Source organism: Pongo pygmaeus, chromosome 10, assembly GCF_028885625.2.
Source record: "Pongo pygmaeus isolate AG05252 chromosome 10, NHGRI_mPonPyg2-v2.0_pri, whole genome shotgun sequence".
Taxonomy (NCBI): Eukaryota; Metazoa; Chordata; class Mammalia; order Primates; family Hominidae; genus Pongo; species Pongo pygmaeus.
In genome coordinates this window covers 108,087,907-108,107,289 of record NC_072383.2, presented here as the reverse complement: position 1 = coordinate 108,107,289, position 19,383 = coordinate 108,087,907, and the positions used below count along the sequence as shown (strand labels likewise).

Below are 19,383 nucleotides of genomic sequence, written 5' to 3'. Positions count from 1 at the left end.
CATTTATCCTTTTTGTACCTCAATTTAGTCATCACAACATTGTGATTAGGATTAAATGGGAAAATATTAATATGGGATATCTAAAAGCATGTAGCATGTAAGTGAGCTTTATTGTATTGTCCTTAAGAAGCTTGTAATCTAGTTAGGGAAACAAGAATCATATAGGTAGAAAGATTAGAAAATAAGAGGTTGGTGATAACCAAGATCATTTAAAAAAGTAAATGAGTGCCCATTATGTGTCAAGTCCTTTATAAGTGATCTCATCTAATAAGGACAGGAGTCCTATGAGAAGATCATTCATGATCTCATCTAGTCCAGTCTAGACCATTAGTATGTGGCAGAGTCAAGGCTGTAATAACTAAGAGGGAGGATTCAGCTGAAGCATCATAAATACCAACTGCTGACTAAGCCAAGAGGATTTTCCCTGTACAGTAAGAAAAGCTGGGCCACCAGGTTTAATGACCACCACCATTTGTTCTGGACAGACGGTGTATCAGACACTGTACAGATATTTAACCAACTTGTCTTTTCAACAGCTCTATCAGGTCTCGATAATCTTTTGTTTTTTTGAGATGGAGTCTCACTTTGTTGCCCAGGCTGGAGTGCAGCAGTATGAACTCTGCTCACTGCAACCTCCGCCTCCCAGGTACAAGTGATTCTCCTGCTTCAGCCTCCCAAGTAGCTGGGATTAAAGGCGCTCGCCACCACGCCCGGCTAATTTTTGTATTTTTAGTAGAGATGGGGTTTCACCATGTTGGCCACGCTGGTCTTGAACTTCTGACCTCAGGTGATCCTCCCACCTCGGCCTCCCAAAGTGCTAGGATTACAGGCGTGAGCCACCGTGGCCAGCCTCAATAATCTAATTTTTATTTAAAGAATAGGAAACAGGACTTAAAGAGACTATTCATAGTAAAAGCTATTATTTATTGAAAGCTACAGCCTATCTAAGTGGATGCTTTTGAATCTGAATCCATGTATATCCAAAGCAGTTATTTATTACTTAGTAAAACAAACAAGATCCAGGGCTCCCCCGTTCACAGAATGGCAAAACAAAGAGAAGCTGAGAGTGCAAGATTGCCTGTGGGGGCTAAGCTGGAGTCAAATTACGACCAAGTTTTTCTTTATTCAGAACTAGGTGTCAGGCACGGTACTAAAACGTATTCACACCCTCTGTGAAACCTGCTAATTACTCCATTTACACAGAAGGAAACTGAGGCTCAGAGAGGTGAGGGAACTCACCCAAGGTCACACAGCAAGCGAACAGTATTCGAACTCCAGTTTAGGTGAGTCCTGGGGCCCGGCGTCTTTCCTCGGCATCAACAACCACAGGAACAAATCACCCAGCGTTAGTCCGTTTATAAAGGCCTACCGTCCCAAAAGTGAAAAGAGATGGAAAGGGCCGCGGAGAGAGCCCCTGGAGCACACAAGCCAGATCCCAGCACTTGTTCCTCCGACCTGGCCAGGCAGGGACTGTGCCCTAGAGCCACCTCACTCAAAGTCCCCAGCCCCACCACTCGGAGAACTGACGACCCAGTTGTCACTCGCTACCCGCAGGCCGACCTTTATTCGCTGGAGGTCCCCGCACTCGGGGTCGGGGCCGCAGCTGCCACTGTCTCAGCCCAAAACAACCGAGTTCTGCCAGACCTGGGGCAGCAGCCGACGCACAACCACCATCTTGCCCCGCGGTGTTCGCTTTCAGAACCCCGCCAGGAAGCAAGCATCAAGTTCCGGAAAATGACAGTTCCGCAGAGCTTTTTCTCCCGGGAAGGAAAACTTCCCCACACCTTGCCTCCCCTCTGGCAGCTGAAATAGCGGAGGTGGGATAAATGCCCTACCCAGCCGAGAAAAGCTGGAACCCATTCCGGCCGGGGAGGCTGGAAAGAAAACTGGCCCCCTAAGCGCACAACGGACGGTTTAAGACGTTGCCCTCTGCGGGGCGGAAATGGGGTGCGGATAGCGGAAGTTATCGCTCCGGCCCCGCCTCTGCCCCCGGCTGGCGTGAGCTGGGTGTTTCCTGCCTCTCTCCGTCCGGGTTTGGAGACTCCTGCGTCCTCCGACTTTTCATGGTAGGTTGGGCGGTGCCCACCGACTAGGGGTTGAGGGCGGCCGAGGGAGCTGGGCAGCAGCAGAGTATAAGAAGGGACTGAGAGGAGGGGGTGCGGTGAGGGGCAGTCGCGATAGTGGAGAAGCATTTGGGGGATTGGTTGGGGGAAAGGCGGGGGGGGGGGGAAGGGCTTTGGGTGGAGAATTGGGGGGGAGGTGGTGGTGGGGAGGCTCCCTGGCAGTTAGAAACCCGGGAAGCACATTTGGGCTTGCGGAGTAGATACGTGTGTGCGTGAGGAAGGGGTGTCTCCGAGTGAGTCCTGAGTGCTGGTTGGAGATGTGAGTTGGTGATTGCGAGGAGAACAAAGATGTCAATTGAAAACGGACATTTGGGGGTGGAAAATGAGGATTTGGAGAATTATGAAGGAGAATGGGCAGGTTATGAGAAGGTGAGGTAGGATTCCTTGGGAGCGTTTGGCGTTTTGGAGATTGTGGCTGGAGTCGCTGGGTTTCCAGGAAGTGGGGAAGGGGCTCCCAGGTGCGTCTGAACACACGGGCCAGTGGGGGAAAGAAATCGAGGGAGCCCAGCAGGCTGATGTGTGTTCAGTGCTTGGAATTCTGGGGAGAAATGGCAGGGGCCTGAGGTTAGGATACCTGCGCCACGGAGTTCCGTGCCTCAGCTGGCGCCTGGGTACCTATCTTTAACTTCCATTGAGGCCAGAGGTGACCACACCTAAGGAGCGGAGGATGTTTCAAGATCTGTCTCTCAGCTGTGGGGTTTGTCTGCTTGGGATCCTCAAGGGTCTGTTCCCTGAATAGCTCATTGTCCCTGGGTAGAGATGACCAAAGATTGGCCCAGATCTTCTTTCTACTTGCTTGCTTGTTTGTCACGTCCCTGAAAAGTGCAGTCTTAAGGGAAAATCAGTCCCAGTGACGCTGCTGAAGAAAAATCAGTTATCCTGTATCTGTCGTTGACTAGTCTTCTCCATTTTGTGCAAAATAAGGACCAGCGGAGGGGAAGAAGGCAGCATAAACCAGTGGTTCTCAAACTCTTGTCCCACCAGCAGCAACACCTGGTAACTTATTCAAAATGGCTGAAATTTCAAGCCCTATCACAGACTACTGAATCAGACATTCTTGGGGTGGAGCCCATCTATGTGTTTTAACAAGCCCTGCAAGGGATTAGACTAATGATTTCTTGATTTGGACTGTGCAATGAAAGGGGCATAGGAGTTGGGAGTCAGAGGGCTCTTATAGGTGTGATTCCTAGTTTTCTCCCCTAAAAAGTGGGGTTGATGATAAACATCTTTCTCACTGGAACATTGAGAGAAATAGACCAGGAGTTTGTGTATTAAACACAGGAAGAGAATGTCATTGGTGGAACAGTTGAAATTGGCGGTAGCTGTCTTATAAGCAAATTTTGGATGTAAAATGCTGCAATTATGTGACTTAGTTTAGTTGAAATGTAACAGCAGACTTTTCTGAGTTGTAGAAATGCCCTCAGTTTGGGAAGGTTTTATAACAAGCCTCAATACAGTGTTTCTTAAACTTCTTTGCTGTAGGAATCCCCTGAGGTGATGCTTTGCCTCACATCCCTGGCAACTCTTAGATAAAGCTGGTTAAACACCTTAGCTAGGTGGCGGTAAGCCCTGGTCCCACATCCCAATCCTCCAAAGAGCTTTTTAAACACTAGTGACTGATCAGTCACCCCTCCGCATCTCTGAGATACTGATTAATTGATCTGGGGTGTAGCCCAGGCAAGCACAGGTGTGTGTGTTTGTTTGGTTTTTTTTTTTTTGAGACAAGGTCTTGCTCTGTCGCCCAGGCTGGAGAGTGCACTGGTGGGATCTTGGCTCACTAAAGCCTCACCTTCCCTGCCTCAAGCAATCCTCCCACCGTGGTCTCCCGAGTAGCTAGGACTACAGGTGTGTGCCACCATGACCGGTTAATTTTTTTTATTTTTTTTTGTGGAGATTAGGTCTTATGTTGCTCAGGCTGGTCTCGAATTCCTGGGCTCAAGCAATCCTCCCGCCTCAGCCTCCCAAAGTGCTGGGATTATGGGTGTGAGTCACTGTGCCTGGCCTAGCATCATGTTTTTTAAGCACACCCAGGTGATTCTAGTAGCCAGGGTTGGGAACCACTGATCCCAAAGTTTGAGAGGCCCAAAGGAAACTACACAAAGGACTAGGTGCCAAATACTTTAACATTCATTCTCTGAGGGTTTTGAAGATTATGGCTTTAACACTCCCTTTTACAAGTTAGAAAACTGAGACTTGGGTTAAATTGCTTGAATTTCACAAAGGAAATGGTGGAACTGGATTGCAATCCAGGTTTGCCAAGACTATCCAGTTTTCCTTCACACACACACAGGCACACAAAACTTCTACAGAGAAGCATATAGAAAACGTGGGGTCAGGGATTTGGTGCGTTTTTTCCTACTGTACTTGCTTGAGCCTCCTTTCCAGTCGTTGATTTTCCACCTTCAGCTGATTTTTGTATTTTCATGCATGCATACAGTTGCTTCCTCCCTGTGGCTCTGAAGCTGTGAAGTGGGGGCTGGCTTTGGTTTATGGTGTTTTGGTTTGTTTTTATGTGTCAGGTCAGGAATTCACTGGGCCAAGACCGTGGAGTTAATGGTAGCTTAAATAAGGGGTACAGTGCTTTTTAGAATAGTGGGCAGTAATCTTGGTGGGCTTTAAAATCTCCTGAGGGAGTTTTAAAAATTCTGTTGCCTAGTCCACATCCGAGACCAATTACATCAGAATTTTCATGGTAGGACCTAGGTGTCAGGAGTTTTGAGCTCCCAGCTGATTTCGATTGTCACCAACTGGAGAGCCACTGTTTAGAATCAGCAACATTATATTCAGGGGAGATGGAGAGAAGAGAGACTGACCATTTAACTGGAATAAACTTCTGATTGAATCAGATCCATAGCCAGTAGCTCAAGTATTCATTGCCTCTCTGTTTCACGTAACAAATTTTGCTGTCTCCTGCCTCACCTCCCCAGCTTCGTTAGTAATGAAATCAAACCTTTGAAACAAGTCAAAAAGCAGGATCCTAGCCAGGCACAGTGGCTCATGCCTATAATCTCAGCACTTTGGGAGGCCGAGGCAGATGGATCACTTGAGGTCAGGAGTTCAAGACCAGCCTGACCAATGTGGAGAAATCTCGTCTGTACTAAAAATACAAAATATTAGCCGGGCGCGGTGGCTCACACCTGTAATCCCAGCACTTTGGGAGGCCAAGGCAGAAGGATCACCTGAGGTCAGGAGTTTGAGACCAGTCTGACCAACATGGTGAAACCCCATCTCTACTAAGAATATAAAATTAGCCAGGTGTGGTGGTGCTTGCCTGTAATCCCAGCTACTCAGGAGGGTGAGGCAGGAGAATTGCTTGAACCTGGGAGGCAGACGTTGCGGTGAGCTGAGATCATGCCATTGTACTGTAGCCTGGGCAATAAGAGCAAAACTCCGTCTCAAAAAAAAAAAAAAAAAAAGGATTCCAGTAGCAACAGTGGGGAGAGTCCTCCCTAGAGAGGTTTGCTATGGGGGGGTTTCTGGTCCACTGCCTCGTGTCTTCAGTTCACTGTAACTTGGGCTCAAGGACACGAATGCTGCCAAAAGTTTTCCCCCAAGGGCCTTGCCTACTATTAGGTTGACTGACCTTTGGAGGGGGTGGGCTCTGAAAAGGTTCAGAGCTTTTGTTGCCTAATCTGTAGTCTCATTCTAGATCAGGATGGCTCCTGCCTTTATCTCTTAGTCATGCCGTCTGCCATTAGAGCTGGAAACAGTTTCCAAAGAGAAGATAGTTTGAGACTTCGGGAGCATTCTCAAATCATCATAATTTGAGTGTTTGGAGTGTTTACTCAGAGCTAGGGAGCCCTGTGAGGGAGGTGAGGCTGTTGGCCCTGGACACAGCTACTAAGTGGTAGGGCTGGAGCCTTACGCACAGGTCTAACTCCAAACCCTTAGCCACACTTTACCTCACAACTATTTTCAGGGCTTTTTGTACTTTTTAAAGAAGGGAGGTGAGGCTGGCCTTTCTCACCTTATATATCATAGCTCTCAATCTACTAGGTGTGATGGTCTGTGGGCCAGCCACCACTTGCCCATGTCCTTCACTGGCCCCGTCACTGACTCAACTCCTAGCTTGAGAGTGACTGACCCTGTTGGGGCTGTGGCATCCAAATCCACAAAATGGAAATAACTATAGCTGTCTTCCAGCATTGTCTGGATTTGTAAAAGGCATGTGGTGGTAGAAATGAAGTGGTCAAGGGACATCGAGGGGCTTTCTGGAGGCATGGAAATGTTCCAAGACAGCTTGATTGGAGTGGGGACTACACAGATGCAAGTATTGACCAAAACACATCAAACTGTACACTTAAAGTATACTTCATTATGTGCAAATTATCTTTAAAAAGGTATTGGAAAGCCAAAAAAGGTACAGTCATGCGCACATAATGACAGTTTGGTTAGTGACAGATTGCATATATAACAGTCCCTTAAGATTATAATGGAACTGAAAAATTCCTATAGCCTAGTGATAGTGTAGCTGTCATTTCAGTTGTAGCACAACATATTACGTGTTCGTGGTGATGCTGGTGTAAACAGAACTACTTTGCTGCCAGTTGTATAAGTCTAGCACACACAATTATGTACAGTACATAATAGTAGATAATAGTAATAAACTTGATATATCACTGGTTAATGTATTTACAATTAATGGTTATTTTAGAATATACTCCTATTTGCTTTTTTTTTTTTTTAAGTGAAAACTGTAAAACAGCCTCAGGCAGGTGCTTCTGGAGGTATTCCAGAAGAAGGGATTGTTATGGGAGATGACAGTTCCATGCGTGTTACTGTCCCTGAAGACCTTCTAGGGGGACAGGATGTGGAGAACAGTGATACTGATAATCCTGACCCTGTGTAGGCTAGGCTAATGTGTGTGTATTTTGTAGTTTTGGATAAAAAAGTTTAAAAAGTAAAAAAAAAAAAAAAAAAAAAAAAAAGCTTATAGAATAAGGATATAAAGAAAGAAAATATTTTTGTACAGCTGTACAATATGTGTTTTAAGCTATGTTATTACAAAAGGGTCCAAAAGTTAAAAAAAATTAAAAAGTTTTTAAAGTAAAAAGTTATAGTAAGCAAAGGTTAATTTATTATGGAAAGAAAAAATATTTTAAATAAATGTAGTGTGGCCTCCCTGTGCAGTGTTGATAAAGCTACAGTAGTGTACAGTAATGTCCTAGGCCTTCACGTTTACTCACCACTTGCTCACCCAGAGCGATTTCCAGGCCTACACACTCCATTCATGGTAAGTGTCCTATACAAGTATGCCATTAGAAAAAATCCTTCATATCACATATTTACTGTACTTTGACTTTACATGAAGTATACTTTATGTACTTTTTTGTCTGTTTCATGATAGGCACCTTCCAAAATGCTAGATCGTTTCCCATAACAAACATTTATTATATAAAATTAGATCTGAAAGAGGTGCTTAAAAAGTGTTTGCATTTTGGGGTAAATTTCCTCAACATACACCCTCACCCATGACCGTAAGCCTTTTTCTCCCCCCCTTCGAGGTCTTCACAGTTTTTGGAAACTTTTATTTCCATAAGCTACTCCTGTCATCCCATGGACAAAGGATTTTTCTGAGGGAGGTGGCTGGTCATAACTGTTAGTGTGAGATCTCTGGGGACTGATTTCAGAGGACAGCTAGAAGGGAGGGGTAACTGCTTCCTTTGGACCTCTTTTGTGTTTGCCCCAGGTGAGCTAAGCCTGAGCTTTTGAAAACGTATTTTCTTGTGACTTTTCTTGATGAAAAAGGAACTGTTTCTTGAGAAAACATTTCTTTCCAGGAGGCCGTTCTTTCTCTGTTTGACTCTGCAAGGCCCTGACATGGCAGGTGATATCCAGGCCACTGTTGGGTGCCATGGAGTTGGGGAGAGTTGGCCAGAAGAGTTGGATAACCTTGAATTGAATATTGTCCGTGACTGTCGCGTTGCTTCTGCTGTTGCAAGCTGCCACCCTTTACTCCCCGTCCCATTTACAAAAATAACGCTTGTATTTTACCAGTTATAGTTGTAGTACCCATTCATTATAGAAAATCTGGAAAAGCTAGACAATTCTTTTTCAGTTTCAGGGAATAGTTCAGACAAGTTATGTGCTGTCAGTGCCCTGCAGCCGAAAACCACAGGAGCATATATACCTGTAGTCAAGCAAAGTTGGGCTTATTTCCTTGTTGCATTGGGAGAGAACTGTGGGACATCTCAGAGAAGGGCTGTGGGCTTGTGTTGGGTGATTTGAGAGAGAGTTCAGAGAAGTGGGGCTTTGCTCTGTGTTAGATGCTGCTGGGAAGCAGAGCTAATTCTGTGATTGGGTCTCAGTGATTCCTGACTTGAAAGCAGGAAGAATGGAAGGAGGCTAAACCTCTCATTGGTAAAGCAGCAGCCGTAACTCATATTAGCCAGGATAGGGGATCTTTGGTTATTTTTGTATTTTGGATAATGTTTATGTTTTTGTCTGTGTCCAGACATGATGACCGAATGGTCCTGTTTTTGTCTTGTCGCAAGGTTACAGAGTGGCCTTGTCTGATGGTGATGTGCTGTGAAAAACTGTTGATGTTCAATGGGAATGGTAAGGCCAGCCGTGGGGGCCTACCCCAGATTCAGCAAAGATTCTGCCCACCCTTGCACATCTCCACCTCTACAATTTTACCTGTTCGTTTCAGACATGTTTTCTCTTGAGTACACATGTGCCGGATACCAGTCTCACTTTCCAGGTCTGCGTGAATCAGCCACTGTATCCATTTCTTTGAGATGTACAGAGAGTCGGCCACGCTATCAGGGAGATGGTAGTGGGATCTTGCTCTTTCGGGCAGCACTAGTCTAGGAGGTCTAATTTTGCAATAACTTGATTCCAAAAGTTTCCATGTCTGTTGTTTAGTCCTCAGAAACACCTTCTCCCCACAGGAAGTGATAGGAGTGCAAGCTGGAATCCCATTCAACTTCATAAAGCTTATTTCATCTGTGATGCAGCTGAAAGATGACACTTAGCTAGCTATTGAGTGGTACATGGCAATAAGGAAATGTAAAGAGACCTGGGCAGTGCTTTAGGCTGTTTTAGGGTACAGCCAGGGTGTTCATGTACACAGGTGCTAGGCAGAAAGGAAGTGCTTATAACACAAGAGTTAGTGGCACACTTGTGCCTGCAGGGTCGACAGGCAAGGTCAGTGTATGAGGCTATCTGGGTGGGTTTTGGGACAAACTAGGGGATGCATGGCCCTGTCTAGGGGGCATCCAATACCCCAGCTCCCACCAGTTCCCCTGCTAGCCCAGTTGGCCTCTGATTTTAAGAGAAGCCAGAAGTCCAGATTTTTCTGTGAGCTCTCCTTAGTTGTCCACATTGGAAGCAAACTTTTAAATGCTGTGTATGCGTGGCCCAAGCAAAACACATCTGGAGGCCAGATTGAATCCACAGGCTGAAAGCAGTCAACCAGGCCTGATGTCATGACCCTGTGTCTTCTCCACTGGCAGGAAGAGATGTCAGGAGAAAGTGTGGTGAGCTCAGCGGTGCCAGCGGCTGCTACCCGCACCACTTCCTTCAAGGGCACAAGCCCCAGCTCCAAATACGTGAAGCTGAATGTGGGTGGAGCCCTCTACTATACCACCATGCAGACACTGACCAAGCAGGACACCATGCTGAAGGCCATGTTCAGCGGGCGCATGGAAGTGCTCACCGACAGTGAAGGTAAGCTTACCCGCCACGTGCCTGCCTCTGGCCATGCGTTATGTGGTCAAGGAGGGCTTCCCGGAAGAAGTGACATTTAAGTCGAGACCTGAAGATGTGTCGAGGCAGCTTGTCAGGGACTCCCACCATCTTGCTTGGTTGTCTATTTGCTATGTTACTTTGAGAAAGTCACTTCCTCACCCAGGCCTTAGCTTGCTTATCTCTGCCATGCTTCTGTGACTTCAGAGTGAAACTCAAGCCTGGGAGAGAGAGAGGTGTCTTCCCTGGACCCTTGTCCTCCCAAGATGGGGTCTTGACAAAGACTTGCCAACCTGGGTTTGAATCCCAGCTCCCCATTTAGTATCTGGTGATCCTAACCAAGTGGCCGAATCTTTTGGTCTCATTTTCTTCCTCTGGTGAAATGGGCATGACAATACCCCCCAACATGGGGCCATTGGCACATAGTCAGTATTCAGTGCATGTGTGTATGTGTGTATGTGTAGATAGATAGATACACACACACACACACACGTTTTTCTTTTTCTTGTGGAAAGTCATGTTAGTAAAAGGCAAAGAATCAGCTGGGCACAGTGGCTCACACATGTAATCCTAGCACTTTGGGAGGCTGAGGCGGGCAGATCACGAGGTCAGGAGATCAAGACCATCCTGGCTAACACGGTGAAACCCCATCTCTACTAAAAATACAAAAAATTAGCCGGGCGTGGTGGTGGGCGCCTGTAGTCCCAGCTACTCGGGAGGCTGAGGCAGGAGAATGGCGTGAATGCGGGAGGCGGAGCTTGCAGTGAGCTGAGATGGCACCACTGCACTCCAGCCTGGGCCACAGAGCGAGACTCCATCTCAAAAAAAAAAAAAAAAAAAAGGCAAAGAATCGTTGAGAGGGGCGTTGTCATAACTACTTCCTACTCACCTGGAATGATCAAAGAGCCCCAGACAACAGGGCTCCATCCTTACCTGACTGGGTTTACGGGCAGGTCACATGAGGTTTAAAAATAGCTCCATCCTTCATTCCTTGGCCTGAGATTGCTTAAGACCAGGCCAGGGCACAGCCTGGCTTGACCTTGACCCCACCTTCCTGTTTCTGAGACTGGTCTTCTGTGCTGCTGCCCCACCTTTCCAGGGACATTGACTTGGGAGGGTGGGTGAGTTTTCACATAAGCAGGTGGGATTGGGGGACCTAAGCCTGGTGTCCCACAGTTCATTCTCTGATCCTAAGAGGGCTGAAGCTTGGGCTGTCCACTAGTGAGGACATTTCTCTCTGTGTCCTGGGGAAGGCCAGGGTGTGGGGCTGGAGGTTCTGCTTCCTGTGAACTCTGGTTTCTGTTCAGGCAGCAGCGAACTGAGGTTGGAGCCCCAAAGCTGCCATCTCACACTTAGCTTTTTATGAGTGGGAGGATCCCCTTTGCTGTGCCACACCCCACACCCCACATGGCCCGAGAGTATCTGTGGAAATCAAGACAATAGCACCCCTGCTGCTGGAGGAAGCAGGCATTATCTGAGAACCAGGATTGTTGTGGTTTTTCTCGTATCCTACGCAGTCTCTGGAGGGGCTCAGGAAAGGCTGCTGAGTTGCCTTGAAAGCTGAGTGGATGCCTCTTCTCCTCGAAAGGCCTCACCTTGGTGGCCTGATGCCATATCAAAAAAGAAACAGACTCCTCAGTTCCCCTGTCCCCGACTGGACAGAGCATACGAGTGGTACTGGCAGGACTGCTCACCTTCTAAATCCCTGTTATGAGATGTTTTTCGCCTGGTGCTGCCTGGAAAACACAGGTTCTCGGGGGACACAGTGTCATTTTGACACTGCAAACTGTGACTTGTTTCATGTCACTGGAGCTCAGCCCCTGCTTCATTCATATCATTATGAAAAGCTCATGGCATTTTATGGGGCATATTTTTTTTTTTTTTTTTTGAGACAGAGTCTTTCCCTGTCACCCAGGCTGAAGTGCACTAGTGCCATCATAGCTCACTGCAGCCTCCATCTCCTGGGCTCAAGCAATCCTCCCACCTCAGCCTCATGTGTAGCTGGGAATACAGGCATGCACCACCAAACCCAGCTAATTGTTTTAGAATTTTTTGTGGAGATGGGGCCTCACTATGTTGCCCAGGCTGGCCTCGAACTTCTGGGCTCAAGCCATCCTCTCACCTCAGCCTCCCAAATTGCTGGGATTACAGGTGTGAGCCACCACGCACACCCAATGGGTATTGTTTCATTTAATCCTCACCATAACCCTTCGAGGGGTGGATACTGTTGTTACCATTCCAAGTGAGGAGTCCCTATCTCAGAAGTGAAATGCTTTTTCAAAAGCTGATGGGACTAGAAAAGGTGAAGCTGCTGAACCCAGGACTTGCTGCCTCTTACTGCCTGCTGTCCATGGCTAGATGTGGGCCTGGTCCCAGGCCAGATCATTTGAGTGTGGCATCCTTATGGTTTAACTGCTGGCTTTGTGCTAAAGCCCTCTGGTGGGGGCCCTCGTGAAGGCCTGGGCTGGTAGGCTGGGTATCTGGCCCTCCAGGTGTTGTCTGTGTCTGGCAGAGCGATCCTGTTGGTCCTTGGAGAGAGCACTGCATAGCCTGACCCATGGCCTGCATGTTGCCTCAAATGCACCCTTGGGTCTACAAATTGGGATAGACTCCCTGCATCTTGCAGCTCTACCCTGGCCTACAGGCTGGAAGCCTGTCAGCTGCAATGAAGTTTGCTATAAATAGGCAGAAATGCCAAGTGCAACTCAGCCAGGCAGTGAATCCAGCAGTACAGCTTGCTGGGTAAAGGACAGGGTCTTTGAAGGTCCTGAACAGGGGATGTGTCGTGTTGCCCAAGAAAGTGATTGCTTCAGGAGAGGGGACCTGGCATCCAGCATGGGGGGAATAGTCTCCTTTTTGCTCTGGGCCCTTCTACCTGTTTGAGTTTTGTACTGTGTGCAAGTAACTCCTAAAGCAAGAAGAACTTAGATGTTGATGTTAGCCAGGCCTGGGTTCAAGACCTGGCTCTGCTGCATGTCACAGTCACAGCCGACATTTATGGAGCTCTGTCTACATGTTGTGCTAATTTTGGCCTATTTGCCATTTACTGGTCATATGACATTGGACAAGTGGCTTTTCCTCTGAACCTCTTTCCTCCTTCCCCAGTTGTGAATGATAATGCTTTGCAGAGTTAGGGACTGAGTGAGGACATGAGAAAGCGCTTGCCACAGGGCCTGAGATGTTGGGAGAACTCAGTAAATGAGAACTGTCAATTACGGCTTTTGTTCTGAGTGTAAATGTTGGGGGGATGAGTGTTGCTGAGGGGCTACAGAGAAGCAGGTCTTAGCAGCATGTCGGGAGAGGCTGCCTGCCTTGGCCTTCAGGGATGAGTGTGCTGCAGTTCCACACTACCCCCATGGGATGGCTTTTCTGAGAAGACAAGGACACTGCGGCAGTGAGCATGCACTTTCCAGACTCTTCCCGGAAAGGTTCAGTTCCCACAGTGCTGGAATTTTCACCTGACTCCTTGTCAGCATCGCCATTGGTCCACGGATGTAGGTAGCACCTTTCACAATGCATTCTGTTCAGCATTTGCCTGTGGTGGTCTGTTTCATCCCTGTTGCTTCGTACAATACTTCCCCCGTTGTATGTTTTCTGATGCCTTCCTAATGTATTTTGGAATTAGTGTGTACACTAGATTGAGGAGTCATTCATTTTGTGATTGCACATTCCCCTAGAAAACTGGGAAGTCCAGTCTGACCCATGGGAAAACTGCAGTTCCTGGGGGTTTCCCTGAGATCTCCAGCCCTTCTGCTTTCCATGACGATGCTCTTTGGTAAAATTCTGAAGTACCTGAGAGCTTTTAAATTGTGAATAATACAACAAACTCACCTGTGCCACCAGGCTCAGCCCAGGCATAAAGTATGACCTGTACCTGTGGGACCCCTCTGTGCCTTCTCTGTTTCTCCCTCTCCCTTCCAAAGGTAAGCATTTGGGGTCACCAGGTGGATCTCAAGCTTGGCTACAGAGGGAGTCACCTGAGGAGGTCCGTACTGGTGCCTGGGTCCCAGCCAGGGTGTGGCCTTGGCAGTAGGACTTTGAAGAGCTCTCTGGGTGATTCTAGTGTGCAATCAGCATTGAGAACCACAGGTGTCCATCTTTCCAGGTATTACTCTTACTATAGCTGTGCATGTCCCTAAACAAGGAGCTGTTGGTGTGTTTTTAAACGTGATGTAAATGGTGCTGTACAGTTTGTATCTGTTTTGCTTTTGCTTACGTAGCATTATGCTTGTGAGATCAATCCACAACTAAATAGCTCTCGTTCAGACATTTCCCGGTGTAGAGTGTCCATTCTAGAAGCATACAGCCGCTGCTGGAGCCATATTCTGTTGATGATCATGTAGAGGGTTTGTGGTGTTCACTGTTACGAATGTGAACATCCTTGAACACCTACCCCGTGCGTGGGAGTTTCTCTGTGCGATGCTGCCCAGCCTTTGCCACATCATGGGGCACGTAGACAATCATATTTTCACTTTGGCAAATGAGGGGGCTCTGGACTCCCTAGACCCCACCCAGCCATCTCAAGGGGTATGGCTTTAAGAGCTTACCCACTGTTGGGAGCTCAGCCCTAGAATTTATTCCCAGGAGAGGAATTGGGACAGCATCTTCTACTTCCTTAGATATTGCAAGCGTCCCTTCTGGAGTGGTTATGGCAACTTCTACTCCCTGCAGAAGTCTGGATTTTTGCCAACCCTTGGCACTGTCCAACCTTTTAATTATTGCAAATCTGGTGAGTATGATATGGTACCTTGTTTTATCAGTATTTCCTAATGTCTGGTACGTTGAGCATGTTTTTATGTGTATTAGTCTTTTGAGTTTAATCTTTTAACTGCTTGATTGCATCTTACACATTTGCCTTTTTCTTTTCTTATTACTTTGCAGAAGTTCATATACTGGATCCTATTTCTTTGGGGTCCAGTGCTGCAAATATCTTCTCCCAGTCTGACTTGTCTGAGCTTTTTTAATGGGGCTTTTGGATACCTCAGAGTTTAAATCGCTTTTTTACACTTAGATCCTTGATCTACCTCAGTGATGCCCAAACCAATGGGTGATTTTTTGGGATATTTAGCAATGTCCAGAGACATTTTTGGTTGTCCCATCTTGGGGATGATGGTGCTTCTGGCATCGAGTGAGTAGAGGCCAGGGATGCAACTAAATACCCTGCAATGTACGGGCAGCCTCTCACAACTAAGAATTATCTGGTCCAAAATGTCAAAGTGCTCAGGTTGGAGACCCTGCCCTAGAGATTCTGATCAGGAATGAGGCAGGTTCCTAGAATCTGAATTTTTCACAAGTACCTTGGGTGGCATTTATGATCAGGGGTGTTTGGGAACCACAAAAATATAGAGTATAAATACCTTAGGATGGCAAAGAGACGTCAGTGAAGGTTCCCTGGAGGCGGTGGGAGAGGGGAAAGGAGAGGTCAGACATCCAGGGAGAGAGGAAGCACATGGTATGCTCACGGGGCGGGGAGGAGGGGAGCCTAGTGGCCCAATCCTCCTGGCCCCCAGAGCAGCCTTCTCCTCCCTTGGGTCCCTGAAAGCAACACCAACTCCGTCCTGGGGGCTGGAACTTGCTGCCTCTGGACGCTGCTGCTCTGCTTCCAGCAATAATGATGAGAGATGAGATTGTCAAAGACCCATAGCTGCTTTTGAGTGCTGTCGGTAGACCCAGCATTGTGCTGTGTGCCTTCTGTCCGTTCTTTCATCATATTTTTATGTCAACCCTGTGAGATCGTTTGTAGAAGATAAAACTGCTAGACAGAGGTTAATTGGAGGACCAATGTCATCCAGCAAGAAGGTATCAGAGCTGGGTTTCCAACACTTAACTGCTATGCTGTGCTGAGGACGTCCTGGAGCCCAAGTCCAGTGCTGCCCAGTGTGGTCCCGGTCAGTTCTGCTCTCCAGCCTTGCCTAATGGGTCTGGGATCCCAGACTGCCCTGACTTTGGACAGCCTTCCTAAATAGCCCTCGTGCCCCGTGGCAGCAGGAGAGAGACCCCCCACATGCGAGGAGTCGCTTGACTTCCATTTGCCTTTCTATGTGCTAGGCATTTGAGCTGACTTTCAAAGGGATCACTTCCTGCTTTGAAAGCAACCACAGTATCTTAAAGTCAAAACGCTGAGCTGATTGAAACCTCCTGGAGAGTGTGCCTGGCTCCCTTGCCCTTATTTGTCCAAAGTATGATTCTTTCGCCACAAGCATTTCCTGACGGCATTCTTGAGCCGGAGCCCAGTGTCACGGTCTGCCTGTTCGTTTATGGGAACCCTGGGCTGTCACTTGGATAATTGATTTCAGGGCCCTGGGTCTTCCCAAGCAGCTGAGTTCTGCAGACATCAAAGGCAGAACGTGGAAGGTTCCTTCCTTGCGCAGCTGAGTTGAATTCTATTTATCTTTTTCAATTCTGGTGAAAGGAGTTTTCCTATGAGTGTCTTACTTTTTCTTCGTGGTCTAGTCCTGCCGCCTCTGCTTGGGAATGGCACTGAACCTCTCTGAGCCTCTGTTTTATCTGTGGAAAATGCAAGGGAATGAGCTCCCCTCAGAAAAGAACTGGTGGAAAGGTAATACAGTCTTTCCCTGCTTTGTCGGCCTTCTGAGAAAAAATTGCTTGGTGTAGGGTAGCACAGAGGCCTCAAGCTGGTAGCCTGCAGGCCCAGTTCAACTGCAGATGTGTTTTGTTTGCCTTGTGGTGGGTTGATGACAGTTTTGTTTTGTTTTAATTAGTTTACCATCCTTTAAAAATCAGGGAATTCACAGAAAAACCTGGGTTTCTGGCATTGCATGGAACATCAGAGCTCACAGCTCTTGGGCCCACATTCCTGCCTGGCCACTCTTGGCTGGAGTGGGAAGAGCCTGCTGCTCTTGGGGGCAGGGCAGATGCTGTCCTGTCAGCCCCAGCCTCAGCCCCACCCAGCTGCACTCATTTATGCTGCTTACTGGCCCCGGAGGCATCTGGGTTGCATAAGATATTAATTCCATATTTTGTTGTCTCAGATGTAGAAAGAAGTGGGGTGGGATCACATTTGGAGGTCACTGTCAGGGTGATGTGATTTACCATGCCTGGGAAGTCCTCTTTCTTCCCTGAAACCAGGAGTTGACTCAGGGCTACACATTTGTATTGCATTTTTCTCCCACTTGGGGTATTCTTCCCACCTACTCAGGAAATCGGAACAGTGTGGAAGTAGGAAGTGGAAGCCGCTGGAGGGTGGAGACCGTTCCTTTAACAAAAGGCCCAGGAACTTTAGGCTGAGCTGTTTCATCAGGGGAACCTGGAAACGGCCCTGTTATCAAACTTTCCTGGCAATTGCTGCAAAGAATACCAAACTATGCCCTAAAACCACGAGAGGGCACTTGGCAGGGACTGCACTTGCCGGGTAAGGGGTAGGGGAAAGCGGGCAGACTTATGACTCTGGATTGTAAAAAGATGCGTTTGCCGCTCTCAACTTTTGCTGGCCTCTGCCGCTGATCCAAGGCCCAGGATCAGTAGGGCCCAGTCTGAGGAGGACGTGGAACAGGGCACAGCGTTGTTAGGAGTGGAAATGTTGGCCCTTCTCCCAAAGCGGGGAGGAAGGTGGGAGCATAAGGTGACCGATTCCTACTGAAGCCTCCTGACAGCCCTGCGCACTGGCATTTTCCACCTGTAATGCGTGGCAGGAGCCGTGGGAACACCCCTTGCCTGAGGTCGCCCTGCTTGTCAGAAGGCCTAGACTTCACCCTCTCATCTGTCTGGCTTCTTTTTAGAGCTTCACATTTGCTGTTGGGAGATACTTGGTCTTTGCTCCATTCCTGCCTTCCTTTTTGGTACCTCCTCCTCCTAGGCTCCAGTCCTGTCTTCTACAAATACCACTCCCAGAGACACTGCATTTCAGTAGAGGAGTTCTGAAAACCCTCAGGATTTCTGGTGGAGGAATGTCAGCTCAGTGACAAGATTAGAAAGGACATTGAGCAGCAGAGTAGGGAGTCTTCCTGGCCCCCACCCCCAAGAATGTTTCATGGTGCCTGGATTTGGTCAGCTTTGGGACCTTTTTCCATATCCAATAAAAGCTGGTTCTGTCTCCCCGTGTTTACTGAGCTGCCTGAGGGTGGGGTCTGTCTTGGTCATTCACTAGCCACTAAGTGCTTGTTGCAGGAAGTTGTGGGATAGGACTTCCTGTGTTGGTGCTGGTCAGCGTCTAGGGCTCAGCCTTGGGAGTCAGAGGTCACAGTCTGCGAGGGTGAGACTTGTGCGTTCTTAGAAATGGCTCTGTTAATGTGACAGTTTGAAGGAAGCTTTGTAGAAGGAGGAAGTAGATATTTTTTACCCAGAAGTCTTTCTTCTCTCCTTGGGATGTTTTACCCAGGTGTGGTACACGAGGCCCCTGTTGGATGTCCTTGTCTAAGGGATATTTGAGGGTACTTCGGAAGTGTACTTTTGGGCCTTAAGAGTCGGGATGTCTAACAGAGCCTCAGACCAGGGTCACCTGGGGTTGTGGTTGTGTCCGGCCAGCAGGGCCTGGAGGCTGTGGGGGCCTCCTCAGCCCTTAGTGGGCAGGTAGGCAGGTGAGGCTGCCACTCTCCAGGCAGTCCCGCTCTCTGCTGGGAGGTAGAGGGAACCGAGAGACACCCCAGCTCTGCTCAGAGCCTCCCACGAGAGGAGGGCCCGTGTAACCAGCCCCTGCCTCCTCCCTCTGCAGGCTGGATCCTCATTGACCGCTGTGGGAAGCACTTTGGTACGATACTCAACTACCTTCGAGACGGGGCGGTGCCTTTACCCGAGAGCCGCCGGGAGATCGAGGAGCTGCTAGCAGAAGCCAAGTACTACCTGGTCCAAGGCCTAGTGGAAGAGTGCCAGGCGGCCCTACAAGTAGGCATCACCCTTTCTTCCCATATGGGTGGAGAGACACCAAGCCTACCTGCCTTCCTCATTTTCCCTCTGCAAAATGGGGGCGGTTTCTGTCTGACTGAGATGTTGTGAGAGTTAATGAGTTTGCCCTGGAGCCCTATTCCTTCGGTCAGAGTGACCCCTGAGAGGCCTCCCTGGAACAGCAGGCCACCTAACTACTGCGTCACTCCTCGCAGCCCCATGCTGTTGGATCTTCTCATGTGCACATCTCAACCCCTCAGCAGCGAAGCCCGCGGTGTAAAACTTGGTCAGTGTTCGGGACCAATCTTAGGGCTTACTCTAGTCCCACAAGTCATTGTTGGGAGCTCAGCATAATCTCTACAGACAGACACCCCTCACTCCTTAGCTGGACAGAGCAGGACCATTGGGGTCAGGTCTGGTGACAGTAAAATCCCACAAAACCAAAATGCTTCTAGACATGGCCAACACCCCTTTATTTCAAACAAATTTACAACGTGGCGGAGCATCAGAAGCGTCCCTTTGGGTTGTCGTAGGAATCTGGTCTGTGTGCATGAGGCCCTTGTTTGGGCCTCCCCCACACCACATGTCTGTGTCTGGCCCCGCACCGGACCAGTACCCATAATGCTGCACACCACCTCTACTCTGAGAGTCTGAACTCACTGCAGATCTAACTGAATGTTGCAGCATTTACTTTTTTATTGTTACTACATTGTTAAAAGTGATGCACATG

The 19,383-nt window shown here is 48.2% G+C and overlaps 2 protein-coding genes across 22 annotated transcripts in view; one reads left to right on the top strand and one right to left on the bottom strand.

Moving 5' to 3' along the window:
* UBE3B (ubiquitin protein ligase E3B) overlaps positions 1-1,933 on the bottom strand; it is a 59,056-nt gene extending 57,123 nt beyond the window's left edge. For 3 of the 12 annotated variants that reach the window (XM_063646696.1, XM_063646699.1, XM_063646703.1), the window contains exon 1: positions 1,240-1,691. The gene's annotated coding sequence lies outside the window, so the exon portion shown is untranslated. Of the gene's footprint in view, positions 1-1,239 lie in introns of all 12 variants that reach the window. The other 9 variants (XM_063646697.1, XM_063646700.1, XM_063646704.1 and 6 more) reach the window with 6 other exon arrangements.
* KCTD10 (potassium channel tetramerization domain containing 10) overlaps positions 1,743-19,383 on the top strand; it is a 32,095-nt gene continuing 14,454 nt past the window's right edge. For 6 of the 10 annotated variants that reach the window (XR_010122700.1, XR_008493070.2, XM_063646706.1 and 3 more), the window contains exons 1-3: positions 1,743-2,066; positions 9,581-9,794; positions 18,484-18,653. Coding sequence is in view for 8 of the 10 variants with exons in the window: in XM_063646706.1 (XP_063502776.1) it covers positions 2,064-2,066; positions 9,581-9,794; positions 18,484-18,653 (387 nt within the window). In the remaining 2 variants the exon portion in view is untranslated. Of the gene's footprint in view, positions 2,067-2,364; positions 2,383-9,580; positions 9,795-16,049; positions 16,372-18,483; positions 18,654-19,383 lie in introns of those variants that run through there. The other 4 variants (XM_063646710.1, XM_063646708.1, XM_063646707.1 and 1 more) reach the window with 3 other exon arrangements.